Source organism: Ahaetulla prasina, chromosome 7 (genome assembly GCF_028640845.1).
Source record: "Ahaetulla prasina isolate Xishuangbanna chromosome 7, ASM2864084v1, whole genome shotgun sequence".
Lineage (NCBI taxonomy): Eukaryota > Metazoa > Chordata > Lepidosauria > Squamata > Colubridae > Ahaetulla > Ahaetulla prasina.
In genome coordinates, this window is record NC_080545.1 from 47,700,936 (window position 1) to 47,720,604 (window position 19,669).

At 40.6% G+C, this 19,669-nt stretch overlaps 1 protein-coding gene across 7 annotated transcripts in view; it reads left to right on the forward strand.

Moving 5' to 3' along the window:
- The window catches only part of HMGA2 (high mobility group AT-hook 2), a 194,093-nt gene that overhangs the window by 130,684 nt on the left and 43,740 nt on the right, over positions 1-19,669 (forward strand). Inside the window, exon 5 of one of the 7 annotated variants that reach the window (XM_058189970.1) lies at positions 18,567-18,696. The exons of 5 other annotated variants lie outside the window; for them this stretch is intronic. In XM_058189970.1, coding sequence (XP_058045953.1) covers positions 18,567-18,681 — 115 coding nt within the window. In that variant the 3' untranslated portion in view covers positions 18,682-18,696. Of the gene's footprint in view, positions 1-18,566; positions 18,741-19,669 lie in introns of those variants that run through there. One more of the 7 variants, XM_058189971.1, reaches the window with a different exon arrangement.

Consider the following 19,669-nt stretch of genomic DNA (forward strand, 5'->3'; position numbering starts at 1 on the left):
TCCTCTGATGCCAATGAAGTAATTATATCCAGCCAATTCTGAAAAGTGATATTGTGTCAACAGATGTGCTGCAGATTGGGACATGTGATAGTCATCTTCCATGGCATTGAACGCATGCAAACCATATACTTGGAAATTTTAGTACAAAGGTTGAAAAGATAATCCCCTCTTACACTTTATCTACACCTGTGGAAGGAGAAGAACAGACAAAATTGCATGGGCCAAGTAGTAGAGGTTTAATTAAAGACAAATAGCAAACCCAATTTCATTTGGAATTCCATTCAGGATATGGTACTTAGCCTATTTTGCTCATTAAATAACTGCATGCTGATATTTAGGTAAGAGAATACAGCCATACTAGTTCTTTTGGACTGTTAAGTAGCTTTTGATGCCATTAGCTATGATACAGTATGTATTTTCTGGTAAAGGTGGATCTTAGGAGCATTGTTTTGCTGTGATGCGGATCTTTCAGAGTGAAATGTATTATTTTGTCATTTATCTGTAGTGTTCCTCAGGATTCTACCTTTTAATGTATTCATGTACATAAAAGTACTAGAATAGATATTCAGAATGTCCTATTGTAGAAAGAAATGTCCATCTGGGTTTAGTTACAAGTGGAGAGAAAGACACTGGAAACATGGAAGCTGTTTGGAAAGATGGTTTAATGGTGGACAGGTTTGAGGTCCTGGGCAATTGAGTACATGGGTGTGTGTGTGAGAGAGATTTATACCCTCTCTTGGGCTTTGAACTTGCTTCCTCTTCCTGTGAAAGAAATGTATTCTGATTGTTGTCAGACTCCCATGGGATCATGTAGGAGTAACTTTGTAGGTTGTCTTGAGTCCCAGACTTGGTTGAATTTTGCTGGGTGATGTAATGAAGGGGCTTTGGGTAATCCCTAATTTGGCTTAATGCTTTGTCTTGGTTTGATCCTGAGTTAGGGCTAATCCTATCACATTGGAGCCGAAGGTCTTTTGCCTTGTAGATAAGCTGGCACCAAAATATCTGCTGGTTTCTGTGTCCCTTAAGATTTCTATTTCTTTTTTAGGGGAAATATTCTGCCTTTTTAATATTTCCTAGCATATTTCATTCTTCTAGGAGTGGGATGTGTGCTAACATTCTACACTATCCTAAGTCCTGGTGGCTTCATATAAATATTAAACAGAATAGGTATAAATGTTTCATACTCTTGATAGTAGTCTGCATGAAGAACAGCAAATTGTAATTAAATCTAGACATTTCAGGTACTGTTGATAAAGAAATGGGGAGGCTAGTCTTGGACTGCAATGAAGCAAGTTCTGGATGAACTGTATTTTTTGGAGTATAAGATGCAGTGGAGTATAAGACGCAGCTTACTTTTTTGGGAGGAAAATGGGGGGGGGGGTTGAAATCTGCCTACCAAGTATTCATCTGGCTAGCGTCCTTAGTCTGGTCAGCTTCAGCACATTAGTTTGCTGGTTTTGCATGCACATGTGCACTTTTTATCCCCTGCTTGGGGATAAAAACCAGCTTCTAAAGCACAGCTGATCTTTGGAGAGAGAAGCAATGAGAAAAGAAGATTGGAAGATTGCTTTACTCGCTAGTGCTTCATTAGGGCTAAAAAATTGCTTCTAAAGCACAGCTGAGATCGAAGGGAGCAGGCAAAGCCGGAAGATCGCTTCACTTGCTTGCACCTCATTAGGGCTGGAAAAAAAAAGCGTTGAAAAAGCTACATTTGGAGTATAAGACGCACCCAAATTTTCAGCCTCTTTTGTGGGGGGAAGTGCGTCTTATACTCTGAAAAATATGGTAAGGTTTGCATTTTGGGATAGCTCCTTGATTTCCACCTGCCACTAGATTTGTGAGTAATAGCTGTGATGAGATGTTTGTAATCCCGTCTGCTTTAAAGGTTGTGAGTTATCAAAATGATTTGAGATTGTCAGTCTCAGAGACCATCTCCATCACATGAAATTGTTTGTGTTTGCTTCCAAAGTATGCATTTCAGTATAAATCTATTATTATTATTAGTCACATAAACATAGATGAAAATCAATATATGTTTGGATATATTTTATTTCTCTAGTGGCAGCGGCTGCTTCATAATACCATTTTCCTATTTTGATTACACTACTATGTAACCCAGTTGGTTTTCTTAAACCATATGATCCACAAATGTCTGTGATGACTTCCTGCACTGTGTAACATCAGTGATACAATTTAGCAAGGCAGTATTGAAAAAACAAATGGCTATAAATTAAGACTAGGAAGATGGTACAATTTTGGAACAACACAAATACACTTTAAATGTCTTTGGAAAAATAATTGTAACTTTCCAATTCCAACCAAAAACTCCAGAAGAAATTAAGGTTCAGTCATCTGACTCTTGCAGGTCTATATAATGAAGTAGAGTCTTTTTAATTAGTGAAAATAATGTATTACGATGCTGAGGAATAGTATATTTTATGTCATTTCATAATTTGAGACGTATGTTAAATTTGATCCCACTTTTAAATGAACTAACCTTAATGTTATAGAACAAGAATGTCAAACTTGTGGCCCATGGGCCAGATGCGTCACGTGCTGGCCACGCCCACCCCCAGTTTAGCAAAGGGGGGGAAAGTCACGATACGTCATATGATGACATGTGACTCCGCAAGTTTGACACCCCTGTTATAGAAGAAGGGAAAAAACTCTGTGCCATAGTGAACCTCTCAGCAAAAACTATTTTTGGAGTATAAGATGCAGTGGAGTATAAGACGCAGCTTACTTTTTTGGGAGGAAAATGGGGGGGGGGTTGAAATCTGCCTACCAAGTATTCATCTGGCTAGCGTCCTTAGTCTGGTCAGCTTCAGCACATTAGTTTGCTGGTTTTGCATGCACATGTGCACTTTTTATCCCCTGCTTGGGGATAAAAACCAGCTTCTAAAGCACAGCTGATCTTTGGAGAGAGAAGCAATGAGAAAAGAAGATTGGAAGATTGCTTTACTCGCTAGTGCTTCATTAGGGCTAAAAAATTGCTTCTAAAGCACAGCTGAGATCGAAGGGAGCAGGAAAAGCCGGAAGATCGCTTCACTTGCTTGCACCTCATTAGGGCTGAAAAAAAGCTTTGAAAAAGCTACATATGGAGTATAAGCCGCACCCAAATTTTCAGCCTCTTTTGGAGGGAAAGTGTATCTTATACTCTGAAAAATATGGTAAGGTTTGCATTTTGGGATAGCTCCTTGATTTCCACCTGCCACTAGATTTGTGAGTAATAGCTGTGATGAGATGTTTGTAATCCCGTCTGCTTTAAAGGTTGTGAGTTATCAAAATGATTTGAGATTGTCAGTCTCAGAGACCATCTCCATCACATGAAATTGTTTGTGTTTGCTTCCAAAGTATGCATTTCAGTATAAATCTATTATTATTATTAGTCACATAAACATAGATGAAAATCAATATATGTTTGGATATATTTTATTTCTCTAGTGGCAGCGGCTGCTTCATAATACCATTTTCCTATTTTGATTACACTACTATGTAACCCAGTTGGTTTTCTTAAACCATATGATCCACAAATGTCTGTGATGACTTCCTGCACTGTGTAACATCAGTGATACAATTTAGCAAGGCAGTATTGAAAAAACAAATGGCTATAAATTAAGACTAGGAAGATGGTACAATTTTGGAACAACACAAATACACTTTAAATGTCTTTGGAAAAATAATTGTAACTTTCCAATTCCAACCAAAAACTCCAGAAGAAATTAAGGTTCAGTCATCTGACTCTTGCAGGTCTATATAATGAAGTAGAGTCTTTTTAATTAGTGAAAATAATGTATTACGATGCTGAGGAATAGTATATTTTATGTCATTTCATAATTTGAGACGTATGTTAAATTTGATCCCACTTTTAAATGAACTAACCTTAATGTTATAGAACAAGAATGTCAAACTTGTGGCCCATGGGCCAGATGCGTCACGTGCTGGCCACGCCCACCCCCAGTTTAGCAAAGGGGGGGAAAGTCACGATACGTCATATGATGACATGTGACTCCGCAAGTTTGACACCCCTGTTATAGAAGAAGGGAAAAAACTCTGTGCCATAGTGAACCTCTCAGCAAAAAACTATTCATGGAGAGCATTAAGAAGTGAATAGGCAGGCTTTCCACCATATTTTTAAACAAAATTTTAAAAGCAATGATCAGACACGTTTCCAATCCACTGTCATCTCATTCATACAACTTGATCTGTATAATAATTTAACCATCATTTTTTTCTATTTTTTTCTGTAGTTGTCAAATATTCTAACATGTTGAAGTGATATTGCTAATTCAAAATGACAACTGTATAAAATATAAAAATACAATATTCCTAAATCTCTTTGAAAAGAATGTGAGATAATCCCCTTTTACGACCTTTTGACAAATAAAGTCAATAGGGAAACCAGAGTCACTTAACAATTATGTTACTAATTTAACAACTGCAGTGATTCACTTAACAACTGGGGCAAGAAAAGTCATAAAATGGGGCAAAACTCACTTAACAAATTTCTTACTTGGCAACATAAAATTTGGGCTTAATTGTCATAAATTGAGGACCACCTGTAGTAGAAATATGTTGAATCAATCTAGGTCAGACAAATCAATATTTAAAATGTTCTTCACAAGTAAGATAGTTTTAATAATTTTTATAGGCAAAATAATGAAATAGTTTTATAAAATAGTTATATTTTCATAGCAATAAAACTTTACGTTAGTTAGATTTTCTTTAGAGAGCATGGATTACATTTTAGATTATGGGCAGATGGCAATTGTAGAAATTATTCAGTCATTTTTTAAAGTATTTATTTATGAAATGAACTCAGTAGTCATTGAATCACTTGATCTTTCCCCCCAGTGGTCATTTTACATTCCATATGAGTAAACTCATAAAATATTTGTCTGTTTAAACAGTGCCTCAGCCAGCATATGTTCAAATTACACCCAGAATCTATTTGAAAGCAATACCTATTTTTAGCTTTCCTTTCAGGCAAGTTGAACATAAAAATAATTAATTGTTTAAAGTTCCATGTAAAATGGCCAGGTTTCACAAGAGAGTTTTAAACAAAAACCAAGACTAAGCTGGTAGCTATATTATAGCCAGAATTAGTGGCAGTTTCATTTCCCATTCCAGATCCAGGAAAATATTAATAGGATGGTGTTGATGCACTCAGTTTTCTACAGGGATCTAGCTGGCCTCTATTGGAACAAAATACTCCTTAGATAACCTTGTGGTTAAATCCAGCACATCTCTTAATTTGTAGTTTGTAGTTTTCAACTATACAAAGATTATCACTACCAGCTATTTTTATTGTTATTGTTATTCATCATCATCATTGCACAGTCAGCCAGATGTTCAGACTGAGTTTGGCATTTTTGTCTACCTATCGAGTCTTTACCAAGGACCTGAGATAGGTAAATCTGGATATTTGATGGTGTTCTAGATATCGTTGCAGGATGGAAGCAGTTCCAAGTAAAGCCGCCTTCTGCAATTGACTGATGGCAAATTTGTCAATGTCTGTGCTGTTCAAGTGGTGCTCCTGTTGTTTTGGGACTGCACCCAAGGCACCTATTACTTTTGGTACTACTCTTACTTGCCTTAGTCATAGTTCTATTTCTATTTGTAGGTCTTTGTATTTTGTTGTTGTTGTTGTTGTTCACAATAGGCAACATAGGTAAAATGTAAAATATGTTAAGTTTTAAACTTTTTTGTTATGTTGATCCATGGTAAATTATTCTTTTTGTTTGAACAGATCCATTTTAAACAATTTGCTTAGAAAAGATCCGACTTGTCCTTTTGACAGTGGTGTGCAAATAACAGTATAATGGCTAACTCATAGAGCTTGTTGTGAATTACACCTACAGTTGATAAAAATGCATTCTATGCCACTATTGGATCTGAAATAATGGGCTAATTCAATAGATCTCTGCCTAATTTTTATTATTTTTATTTGTTTCTTAACAAATGTAATAAAAAGATTTTAAAAATACAAAAAAGGAAATATGAAAAAATTTACAAAATTACAAAAATAAAACAATTTTTCACATATTTCTTTTTTACCTTGCAATTTTTCTATAAAATTTGCTATGAAATAAATAATAATGTAAATTATTTAAAAATAATATTTTGGTCCATGAAGGAGAGCACAGAGTTCAATCATTTGCACTATTCGGTAGCATAAAAATAATTTACTGCATTCTTTTCAGCCCACGTTGCTGATTTGGTCCATTTTTATTTGTCAAATATATTTGCAGCCCATCTTGTGATTCAAGGCAATTATGAGTGGCTGAGGGGTTAAATTTATATATACCACCAGAATCAGGATGAACTCCCAGTGATGTATAATGGACACCATCTATAATAACATCAAAAATAAAACATACAAAATCTTACGTAATATATTAACTGTGGAGAAATATAGCTTACTTTCTTTTATTGATGAAAGTATTTGGATTGTCTTATGGAAAAATGTAGCCTTCAGGGGCTTCCACAAATGTTAAAACTATATGTGAGGCTTGTTCATCCTTGGTTGAGGTTTAAAAGGGTTTTGATTCATGATTATGTGCCATCAAGTAACATTGATTCTTGGCGCCACATAGATAGAGCTTCCCCAGGATCATCTGTTTTTAACCTGGCCCTTCAGGTCTTTTAACATTACCACTGTAATTAGATACAATCACATGCTGCTAATTTTTCTTTTCTCTTTCCTTCCATCTTTCCCAGTATTATAGACTTCTTAAGAGATCTAGCATGAATATGATAATTTCAGGCTGATCATTTGCACCTCAATTGAATGCTCTGAACTGATTTGTTCTATGATCTATGATATGTTTGTTTTCTTGGCTATCCATAGTATTCTTCAACTCTAAAGTTCAAAAGCATCGATACTGTCTCTATTCTATATATAAATGCAAATAAAAATAAAATAAATAAATATTCTGTTTTCTTCAGAATCCAAATTTTGTTTCCATTGAATGTCACAAGGAAAACCATTAACTGCACCATTCTGAACTGTGTAGGCATGGACACAAAATGCCATATGAGTATTTTTTAAGTCCCCCCCTGCTATTTTCCCAACTGTAATCTGTGGTATATTTATTGAATGCTTGTTCCTAGTCCATCCTATAAAACAGAAACAGTCCACTACTTCAGTATTTATATTGTCAGATCTAAGTCTGGTTGCTGTATCTGTATTTAATTACAGTTCCATTGTATCACTGTGCTTCTTGATTTTGATTACTAGATCATTTGCATTTCAGCATGGTGTGCATTACTGATGTTTCTTTATCCAGTTTCAAAACCACGGTCAACTTCTTCCAATCCAACCTACCTCAATATACAGGTAGCAAGCATCTCAATTTTTTGGAATCGGTGCATGTCATCATGTTCCACTTGGACTATGGCTATCTCTTCTATGTGCCAGCCCTGGAAGCCATCTTTAAATTTGGGTCTTCAGGGCTGCTGCACTTGGTGGATGGGTAGGAAATGGGGGTGGTAGTGCATGGAGACGGGGTGAGATGTGTAGCCATAACAATATTCCTTTCCCTGGAGTCAAGGACGTTCAGCCTGCACCTGGAGAGGTGTGACTGGGAAACAACTCCAGTTGGGACAGAGACCTGATTGGACCATGTGGGTGCAGGGGGAGAAACTTTGACGTTACTTTGGGCGGGGAAAACCCGGAGGCTTTTCAGATTCAGGCTTTCCCAGAAGTGCCAATATGACATCTAATAAAATGGAACTTTGAGGAAAATGGCTGCCTTGGAGTTTTACTTCGGTTGGGAGTAATCCTAATGACATTCATGCAGCTCATTCATTCATTCAATTTCTGTAGCTGCTCATCATAATCAATGACTCGTGGAGACTTACAATTCAAAAAATATATTACAATCAAAAATATTAAAAGCATTGTAAAACAGTAAAATCAAGATTCTTGGTCAGTTAGCAATACAGCCAGGAAATAGGGCCTTTGACACATTCAGTACCTCAGATATGGGAATATAAAGCTTTTGGGGCCTTTACAAAAGGCAAACCGGGTTGGGGCCATTGTAATCTCCAAAGGGCAGATCTTCCACTGTGGAAAAAGCCCACCTTCTAGTCCCCATCAGCTGACACTCTTTGGCTGACAGGATCTGCAGCATACCCATTCTGCTAGATTTGGTGGGATGGGTAAAGACTCTTGGACAAAGATGACTCTTCAGGTACCCTGATCTAAAGCCAGGTAGGGCTTTAAAGATAGCAACCTGCACCTTGAATTGCACCTAGAAAAATACTGGTAACCAATGAAGCTCACACAGAAGTGGTGTTACACGTGTTGTGTACTTGGCACCATTTACTTCAACTGGTACAGAAAGTACAACCACATTTTGCACCAGTTAAAGTTTCCAAATGTAGTTTAAATGAGAGGTACCAAGGGCATGAGTTATTGTGAATAGAGCCTTTTGATCCAAATATGGCTGCAAGTGGCACATTAACTGAAGGTGTGTGAAGGCCCTTCTAGCCATTGGTTGCCATCTGCTCAGCTTAATATGGTCAACACAATCAAAGGCTTTTACTGTATAATCTATGGAATACAAACTGACTTTCAGTATTTCTGATGTTGGCTTTCTTAATTAACAGGGTACATCTTTATAAATATCTCTTGTTTCTTGGCCTTTTCTAAATCTAGCTCGAACATCTGAAATCTCATTTTTAATGTAGCACTCTAATCTGTGTTGGGTTAGGATTAGGGCATTATTAGGCATATAGTTGTGCAATTACTTGCATACTCTCTTGATTTTCTTTGGTATTGATTTGCAGAGTAATATTTGAAATATATCATCCACTGTGTTGTCAGCTATGACCTAGATGACTGAGAAGCTCCACAAACATTCATTGTTCTCCAGATTTACTGGCACAGTTTGAATAGAGCGAGCCTTTACTGATTCTTCTTCAGTTTCTTGCCCTATATCTGCAGGTATTCCACAAATTTCCCTAACTTTTAAAGTTCATCTTCTAGTATAAATAAGAAAGGAATATATTCTAAGGCAGTGATGGCTAACCTTTTCTGGACCGAGTGCCCAAAGCAAGCAAGCGCGCAAATGCACATATGCATGCCTGAACTCGCAAAATGCAATGCGCACGTAGTCCCTGTGCATGCCCCCATGCATATGCGCACCCCGCACATGCCTTGCCCCTTGCATGCGCGCACAGCCTCCATGCACACCCTGCGCCCTGCATGTGCACGTGGTACCCCCATATGTGCCCTGCCCCCCAGCTGAATGGTCGGAGTTGTGCATGTGTGCACAGCAAAGCTGAACTGGGGTGATGGCTCACGTGCCATCAGAGAGGGCACCGCGTGCCACAGGCCCACCATCACGGTTCTAATGTATATTGGATATTGATATCTCTATTGTATTTTAGCATATTCTTTACTTTACCAATTCAAGGCTGAAAATTCCTTCTGAATTCAGATATCTTTTCAGATTTTCCTTATTTTTCCATTATTTTTCCATTTTCAATGTCTTTGTAGATGTAATATTGCTTCCTATTTCTTTTAACCTTTTTGAAATTCTTTAAATTTCCTTCTGATTTTTCTTTCTTTCTTGACAATTTCCATCATCTGTTCTGATATCCAGGTTACTTTCCTCTGTTTCATGTCTCTGGCATCCTGTTTTATATTCATCTTTACAACAACTTTGATTTTATTCCACAGTTTCTCTGGTTTTCTATCAATGAGGTTCAGGACTTCAAATTGATTCCTGATGTTGAAAATGATGGGCAGGTGCTCAAGATCATATTGTGAAAACTGGCTGGCTTTATTCTTCTGCTTTAGCTTGACTTGAAATTTGCATACAAGCAGTTATTGATATGATCACATCTTTGTTGTTACAACTTAGCTCTTCTACCTCTCTGTACCACTAATATAATCAGTTTGTTTGCTATGTTTGAAGCACTATTTTTGGTTGTTTGAAGAATGTGCTAATAATCACTGGCAAAAACTGATAAGATATTTTCCTTCATTTTTGTTTCTTGGTCATGTTTAATTGCATTTTCCTCATTACAATTTTCAACTTTGGAATTCTAGCTTTCAACCACAATCAGAACATTTTGCTTGCATGTTCTGTCAATTTTAAATTTATCAACCTCCTCTTCTTTTTCATTAGTCTTTTCCTATGAAATCTTATTTATATTTTTGTCACTGATTTTATTTTGTCCCAGGGCTGTCTTTACAATATTCTTTCTGACTATATAAGCAATGCCATTTCTTTTTTAGTTTTCATGTTCTGAAACAGTAGAATCTTCTAAGTGAAAATGAAATCTATTCATGCCTGTTGTCAATGTGAAGTTGATTCTGTTCATCTTTCACAATGTTGAACTTTCTCATGTTCATTTTTCTTATATACTCCATGTTCCCAATTGTGATTCTGCATTTCCAACTTTGTGGTTTTTTTACCTGCATGGCAACATCAGCAACTAGACATTCCAAACTCTTTAATCATGGCATGTATACCATAAGTATTCCTAAAAACCATCGGCTCTTCTTCATGCACCTATTAAATGCCAACCAACAAAGGCATGATCTTTTTAATTACAATAGCAAAAGCATCATTTCATACTATGTGGGGGAAGGAAATGGTAAACCACTCCTGTATTTTACCAAGAAAACCACATGGAAAAACATTCAAACTTAAAGATGTATGAATTACGTAGCGACATATGCACAGTTTGAGTAATAAGTTCTCAAACCCTTAGAGTAATAAACCTAGGATCAATCACTGGTGGTAGCTCCAGAATTGCCAATATTTATTCTAAAGCTGTGATCTGCCTTTCAAACTTACAACAGCAGTGGAAAAAAGTGACTTATGATTGTTTTTCACTCTTATGACCATTGTAGCATCCCCATAGTCACTTGATAAAACTCAAATGCTTGGCAATTGACTCATATTTATGACTATTGCAGTGTCCCAGATCATGTGATCATCTTTTGCAGCTTCTGACAAGCCGAGTCAGTGGGGAAGCCAGATTGACCTAGCAACCCTGTTACTAACTTAACAACTGCAGTGATGCATTTAACAATGGTGGCAAGAAAGCTTGTGGAAATGGAACAAAAAATGGAACAAAACTCACTTAACAAGTGTCTCCCTTAGGAATGGAAATTTTGACTCAATTGAGGTTGTAAATCAAGGTCTACCTGTATCAGCTTCAACTAATTTTCCATTAAAATGTTTTCTGGATATATTGAAATAATATCAATTAATTAGCTCATTTCTCCCTTTTTATATTCTGCAGAAGTAGGGAAATACGGGATAACCAGGAATAGATTTTTCTTTTTTAATAGAAAAGACTCAAGAAGAGTTCTGAAATTAAGCTATTAAGCTATCTCTAGCCTGCTTCCATCCCATAGCTGAACAAGCAACACCATTTTGCATTCAGTTGATCCCCCATAGAATCCCTCCTCAAATTGGATCTAATCAATTAAATTTAAACAAGTCCCAGATGGAGAATACCACCCAAATTAAGATGGTTGAGAAAAGACCAAAAGAAAATAAAAAACAATGGATTAGGAGAGGAAGAAAACTGGAGAATCACCACTGAGGCTACATGTTCACTTATGAGATGCTAGGATTATTGCTTGTTTGCTGTAGCTTCCCATCTCAACAAATAACTCTTATTTGCTTTACACATAATACTGGTACAATACATGCAAAACGTTTGTGCCATCATGCTGTTCAAATTCTTTTAGCAGTAAGTCTGATGTGCTCCAACACCCTAGAAGAGGGGTGTGTCAAACTCGATTTCACATAGGGCCGCATCAGGGTTTGTTTTGACTGGGGGGCCAGGATGAGCATAGCCAGCCCGACATCACTCAAGGTGCCTGTGGTGGCCCAAGCACTTTGCCAGCAAAAACAGGCTCCCGAGCTCCATTTTCGGCTACCACGGCCTCCTGCAACCCTCTGCCAGTGAAAATGGAGCTTGGGAGCTTGTTTTTGCTGGCAGAGCACTTCCAAGCTCTGTTTTCACTGACAGAGGATTGCAGGAGAGTGTGGCAGCTGAAACCGGAGCTTGGGACCCCATTTTCACTGGCAGAAGCATCATGGGCCAGTCCTTCGCTGTTTCCAGGACAGCCCCAGAAGCTAGATCTAAGTACCCCATGGGCCGGATCCAGCCCCCGGGCCATGAGTTTGACACCCCTGCCCTAGAAAGTTAAATGTATACAAATTCAGAGACCTGAAAACTTATGACTTTCGTATAATAAAAAATACAGCTTAAAGAAAAGGAGCATTTTTAGCCGAAAAAGTAAAAATAAAATAAAACTAACCCAAGGAACCTTTTTTAAATATGACAAATGCTAAGAAACTGTTGTGCATTATTTCTGCCCTCAGTCCTGGGTCAGGAAAAAAGTATATATTCTTTTGGCATTAACATGAGATGTTGCTTTAACTGCAAAGAGACAATAAAATATTGATTAATAAAATAATAGGTTGCTGCAGATGGCTTAGAATTGGTTTTTAGCTCTTTCAACTAATAATGCTTTAAGTAGAAAAAGAATACAAAGTGAGGGGAAGAGAATTTAGTAGCTAAGGTCTGAAAATACCTATTATTTTATTGAATTAAGAAGCACAAACAAAAGCATCTTCATGCTTTTTGGATAAAAAAGAAGTTTCATAATTGGTGGACAATGCAAGAATGTTATTTTTAGTTAGTAGCTAAGTGGCAGTTAGCAGAGATTAATATCTAAAGGTAGAAGGAGTTTTCTCCAAGGAAGGATAAAATATCTGTCAGTAGTAGTTTAGGAATCATTTGTTAACATACAGTTATGTCAAGGTCTCTTTGTGCTTGGTGAGTCGTTTCCTAGATTTCCTCTTTCCTCCTTTTTGAAGTTAGGGACAAATACCTTTAATATCCCAGAATGTAATGCATTTGACTCTGGAGATTTAAATCTATTCAACTAATAAACCATTTCATTTATTTTTTTAATCACATTAATTAAAATAAAATATTGCTTGACGGACAATATTTCTATTAGTCTCTTTCAGTATTTTCAGTGTCAGAATGTTTTTCATTCTCTCGGTCCCAGTTAATTAACACAAAAAGTAGTAACACAAAAATTTTCTCCCTCTGCCTAGAATTTTAATCTCCTCTAGTATCCAGTTTTTAATACCATAAAATGTCTTGTCTTCGTTTTGTATTGCAAAAACTAGGATTTATATCCCATAATGTATTTTGTCAGAATTTGTCTTGAGTTGGATAACCAGTTAACAGTAAACAACAGACTAATAAACAAACCACCAAGACCACTCCCACCACTCCTGACAGGGCAAGGCACTAGTATTTAAAATGAGAGCAAACTCCCCTCCCTCCTAGCACTGAAGATGTACTTAGTTTGGTAATAAAACATCTGTAAGAAAACAACCAAGTTCAGAGAGCATCAAGGACCCCACATTTTGCCAGTTTTATTCAGTTATAAAAACAGAAGCATTGGATGATACTATTATACTGCATGCTAATTTATATCTTCATTTCATATGTGTATTTTCATAAACTTTTTTGCACATTGTAAACCTTTTGTGTTGATTTTAAATGAAATTGTTAGGGAATATTCATAAGAATTGTCCTACTTTTTTGGGGGTGCGGGGGACATTCAAAAATCTAGAAACATACAGAAATAAACAGAAAAATGCATTTTTCCCTGAATATTTCCCCCCAAGGCTTCATAACTCTGTAATGGAGGAAATAACCATGAATATACAGAAAGAAATAACAAAAATTGTGCATGTGCTATTGATTAATGGGAATATATGCTGAAAATAATCTAAAGAAAGACACTTTCATTTGAAATAACTAGATGTTTCATTTTATGTAACAAAAATTGATATGGCTTCATAAAATGTAGAATTTTATTTCAAAAGTTGAAATAATAAAAGTATAAGATTCTAATAAATTCTCACTTCTCCATAATTAGGAATATGCTTTTTTCAGTTACTTATTTACTATAATGTTATTTGAACCTTTCTTGTTTCTTATACGGTCAAGATTAAGACTGACAATTTTTGATTAACTATATTTTATTTTAAATACAAAAATTTAGTAAAGACATTAAAATGGATATTGAAAGAAGTAATAGGCTGTAAAGGTATAAAGTAGGGGTGTCAAACTCAAGGCCTGGGGGCTGGATCTGGCCCAAGGGGTGCTTAGATCTGGCCCCTGAGGCTGCCCTGGAAACAGCAAAGGACTGGCCCATGGTGCCTCTGCCAGCAAAAACAGAGCTCACGAGGGCTACAGGAGGTGGTCGCAGCCAGAAATGGAACTCAGGAGCCCATTTTCAGTGGCAGAGTTCTTGGGTGGCCACAGGCGTCCCTGACATAATACCTACGAGTTTATCTGAGTTTAGTAGCTAATGTTAATGCAATAGATTATGCACAGATGACAAAATCTGTTTATTGCCACAGAATCTTAAAACACATGACTGCAAAAAGTGTTGCCCCAACTAAGAAAAATTAAAGCAGTGTGTTAAAAAAATTACTAATGTCCTTCCCTTGAATAACAAATCAGATCCAGCCAGTGGTGGGATTCAAATTTTTTAACAACCGGCTCTGTGGGTGTGGTTTGGTGGGCGTGACTGGGTGGTCATGTGACTGGGTGGGGGTGGCCAACTCAATGTCACTCACATTGAGGGAGGGTCTCCCCTCCCAGCCAGACCTTGCCTCATCTTGCATGTTATGGTGAGACAGGAAGCTTTTTCAAAATTATTTTGCCCTTGATACTAGCCAATAAGATGAGATTTTGCTAACAGAAAACCTGATGTACATTTCCAAGTATTGTTTTATCACCATTCTCTTGATAAGACTGAATGGAGAGATTTATAAATTATAACAGAGTTGGAAGGGACCTTGGAGTTTTCTAGTCCAACCCCTGGACAAGCATGAGACCCTATACCCGTGATGGTGAACTTATGGCACGCGTGCCATATTGGTGGGAATGTGAGTTCAGCTCAGGCATGCATGCGTGCGCTGGCCAACTGATTTTTGGGCCTTCTAGGTCCACCAGAAGTAGGGAAACATGCTGTTTCCTGCCTCCGGTGGGCCGTAGCAGGGGAAGGCCATTTTTAGCTGCTCCAGGCTCCTAGAACAGTTCCGGAGCCTGGGGAAAAGCAAAAAATGGGCCTTCCGGTCCCACCGGAAGTTGGCAAATAGGCCGTTTCCAGGGTCCAGAAGGCCTCCCGGGGGGGGGGGAGGCTGTTTTCACCCTCACCAAGATCCTAGAAAGGCTCTGGAGTCTGGGGAGAGAGAAAAATGGGTCTACCGGGCCCACTGTGCCATCACGTGCCAGGAGCAGGGGGGAGTGGGGGGATCACCCATGAATGCGCAGGGGCGGGGCACATAGAATTATGGGTGTGGGCAAGCATGCGTACGAACCCCCCTGCAGGAACTGAGCTCGCGTGCCCGCTGATATGGCTATGTGTGCCACCTGTGGCACACGTGCCTCAGGTTTGCCATCACAGCCCTATACAATTATGGACTAATTTCTTAAAAACCTCCAATGATGGTATACTCACAACTTCTGAAGGCATTCCATTTCTCTGATTAATTGTTCTTACTGTCAGGAAATTTCTTCTTATTTCTATGCTGGATCTGTTTGATAAGTTTCCATCTCACAAATCCATCTCACAGTTACTTCCAATTGAGCCAGGCACTATACCTGTGTATTTATTTTTTTTCTTGCCTAAAATCTTACTTTATTCTCCATTAAATTGCATTTTGGGTGAGAAATGATGTTCCACAGTGGTATTCAATTTACTGCAATAATTTTTGCAAAATGCACTAAAGCTTGAGCAATACATTTCTGCTTATACTGATGAAGATTATTTTTTTTGAATATTAAAAAGCATATAGTCAAGCAAATATTTCCAATCCATTTGAAACGCATTTTCAAAGTAGTCATTGGATGTCTTAGCATTCTTTCTCTTTTCTTTTAATTAAATCTTTCTGCTTTATTTTTGTTTCTTGGGCCTTATTGCAATATTCCAAAATTTTCACAGATCCTTCACAAAGAACCACTTCTAATTTAACTGGAATACATTGTTTTCATTCTCAGTTTTGGTTACAGAACTTCCCTTCTCCTTTACTCATCATTTCATGATGATACAAATAATGTTTGTATGTACTTGCAAGAAAAGGAAGCATTTAATTTTGGAGCCCCCGGGCGAGGGCAATCTGCCATATCCAGGCCCAGCTTCATCCTGAGCGGTAATCCCAGCACCAGTCTGGCAGCCACCACCACCTCGCAACCTAGCCAGCCTGCCTAACCCGAGCCTGACAGACTCCTGGCCAGCCTCTCGGGAACCAGGCGTGAAGGGGCGATTGCAGCTGGCCCCACGTTGCTCAGAAAGGCCGGAATACAAGGCTTCCGAGTCCAACAAAGGGGCCAGGGGCAGGACTTCCTCCCCTCCCTCTTTTTGGGAGATTTTCAACAAAGGGATGGGAACTTCAAGAGAGACATATGCTGCAGCCTTGCCCAGCCCACTGGCAGGAAACAGACTATGCCACCTGCATCATCCCTGCATCACCCCTCTGCCAGCCGCCCCTCCTTTTCTCCTTTGCCCACCCATCAGCCCAAACACATCGGCTGAGCGCAGGCCCTCACTGTGAAAATGTGCGATCCCCATGGGCTGGAAGGTAAGGCTGACATGGGGGAAGGAAGATCCACTCCGGAAGGAAGACATGCTGCTTCCAGGGCAGCTCAGCCAGTGGATGGGTTAGCGGCCAGCCCTTGGGGGAGGCATTTTCTCTCAGGCCTCCCACCCAGACGCCCCACGGAAGCCAAAGCTGGGCCTGAAAGGTGGCTGAGCCTTGCCATGTCCCCCACGCAAGTCGTCCCTTTGACTGACTGCAGCAAGCTCGTAGCGGATCTTCCTTCTGCACCATCAGCCTTACCTTCCAGGCCATGGGGCTCACACTGTTCTCATAGCAGCAGTCCGCACTAGGCTGAAGAGCTCGGCCTGGTGGGCAGGTGAGGGAGGGGTAACTGGCAGAGGAGAGATGCGGGCCATTTAGCCTCGTGCTCCCTGGTCGCTCGCCACTCACTGGCAGGTGAGACCCAGCAGCTGTGGACAATCGCCCGGTACCCAGGAGACTGGCCAGGAGTCTGTTGGGCTTGGGCTAGGCAGGCTGGCTGGCTGGCTTGCGAGGTGATGGTGGCTGCTGGACCGGTGCTGGGATCACTGCTCGGGATGAAACTGGGCCTGGATACAGCCAAATGCAGGGTGAGTCGATCCGACGGGGGTAGGCAGCAGCTGCCTGGGTGGGAAGCGGGCACAGGCCTAGGGTGCCGGCTGTAGGGTGAGGTGATCGGATCGGGGTAGGCAGCTGGGTGGGTGCAGTCCACCACCCTTCCCCCTTCCCTGAGGGGGCACCCAGCTGTGCTTACCTGTTCTGGTGATTGAGTGGTCGGGCGCAGGCCAAGGAGGGTGTTTGGGAGCAGGCCAAGACGAGTGGGAGGCCACCGTGTCGTCATAAGCTGTGGCAAAGGCAGGCAAGCAGGCAGGGCCGCATGGCCACATGGTTAAGGAAAGGGAGCCAAAGAGCAGCTGCAGCTATGCCATGATGTGACTCTAAGGCACCAGCCAAGGCGTGTGAGGCCACTAAGTGGGGGGGGGGAGCAGCCAGCAATTTAACAACCAGTTCACCTTAACCAGCTGAATCCCACCACTGGATTCAGCCACAATTAACATAGTGATAAAAATATTTTGAACATTAGAAAAAAAGAACATGATCAGGCTCTCTTGTTACTCAACTATAAATGGAAACAAGCTGAATTCTCTTTTGTATTTCTTCTATATGAGCCACAAAGTACACCAATATGCTATCAAAGAGAAACAATAGCTGGAAGTGAAAAAAAATTCTTCCTGTTGAATGCAAACATTTATTTTGTTTATATCTAACATAAACTTTTTACTCATCTATTCTAAATAGCTTTACAACGGTCAAACGACATTTTACCCCAGATAGCCCACCTATCTTCCCTTTCATATTTGCTTTTTGGGTGCCCTGCACTCCACTACATGACCCCCTGCCAACAATACTTCACCCAGGTGAACTTCATTGTCTTCTACTGATCCAAATCTATGTGTTAAGCAAGAGTGTAGCCTATGATGCATGCAGTGAGTGCAGCAGAGCCTTGTCTGCCAAAGGGAGCATGCCAGTCCTGGCTATGAAGGAGACGTGGCACTCACTTTTACTGGAAGGGGAAGCAGAGCTGGCAGCCGCTCCTCGGGCAAAGGTGAAAGCTGTGTAACAGGCAGTTTGGGGTGATGGCAGAATTGAGGGATATGCCCCAGCAGAATTGGTCTCAGGCTTTAGCATATTGAAAATTACTGATGGTTTATGTGGCTTTGCAGGAGTAAAGCTGGAATGAGACTGAGGAGAGGGCCTGCAGGTAGGGTATGCTGTGTTGAGCTCACCTTCACCCATCGCTAAGTCCATAGGCCAGTTTTCCACAAGCACTTCCAAAATGAGCTGTATAGTATGTGCTGCACCTCTCTCCTGCCTTGCTCAGCTATGCCTCTCTGTCTCTGCCTCCTCCCTGGCCAGGCCTGGCAAACTCCCTTCGGCAGAGGAGACTCCACATGTCCTACCTTGTTCACCTTGTGCATTCCTTTCTCATCGTCTGGATCCCGGTCCAGCTGCAGGAGGAAGAACATGGTGAAAGTCGGCTCTGGGCAGCAGCGGTGGCAAAGGTAGGCAGCAGGCTGCAGGGCAACAAAAGGGCACAAATCAGAGGAGATTAGTGGGTTGGGAGAATTGATCAAAGGCAATCACAGCAGACATAAATGTAAAAGTCCTCACCTAACAATAGCACTCTCTTAGACCAGGGGTAAAATCTGATCGGTTCGGGAGGACTGGTAGGGACGATTGGCATAGGTTCGCTGAACCAGTAGTAATCACCCATGTTTGACCCTGCCCACACTCATCCACTCACCACTTCCAGCCACTCACTGGTTCCAGCTGCTTGGCCCACCCACACATTGCCATGAGTTCTGTTCACCATGCGGCCCAGCTATTCACCTCGCCAGTTGCCTCACCCGCTCAGCTCACCAAAGGTAAGCAATGCATGCTGCCCATTCATCCTTCGCCTTGGGTCGTGGACCAGGGCCCAGGGACGAGCCATTTTCCAAGGCCCCAGAGCCACCGCCCGCTTGCCACCCACCTCAACCAGGTCAGGGAATGTACCATTTCCTGGCTTCGGCCTTGCCCCAGAGCTGCTGCTTGCTTGCCGCCCACCTCGACCAGGTTGGGGAATGCACCATTCCCCAGCTCCGGCCTTGCCCCAGAGCCGCCAGATGCCCGCTCTCCCTTTGCCATGTGATGCGTCCTTACCTTCCTCCCACAGCTGGCTGCCAGGGCAGGCAAGCCAGGGCTCAGCCATTGCCGCTGGGCTCTCTGCCAGCCCACATCTCACCCCCCCCTTGTCGCGAGATGCCTGCAGCCGTAGCCTCTTTTTTGTGTGTGTGCCTGGGAGCGCTTCTTGTGCCAAAAGATTCAGCGGCTTCACTCTTCTTGCAGAGAAAGTTACCAGAGCCACTCCCCTTCTTGAATGCGTTACCACCCTGTTCCATGCGCCGGTTGCGCACACTATTTATTCATTTGTCATTCAGCAGCAGCAGCAGAAAACAGTGTGCGCGTGCATGGCTGGT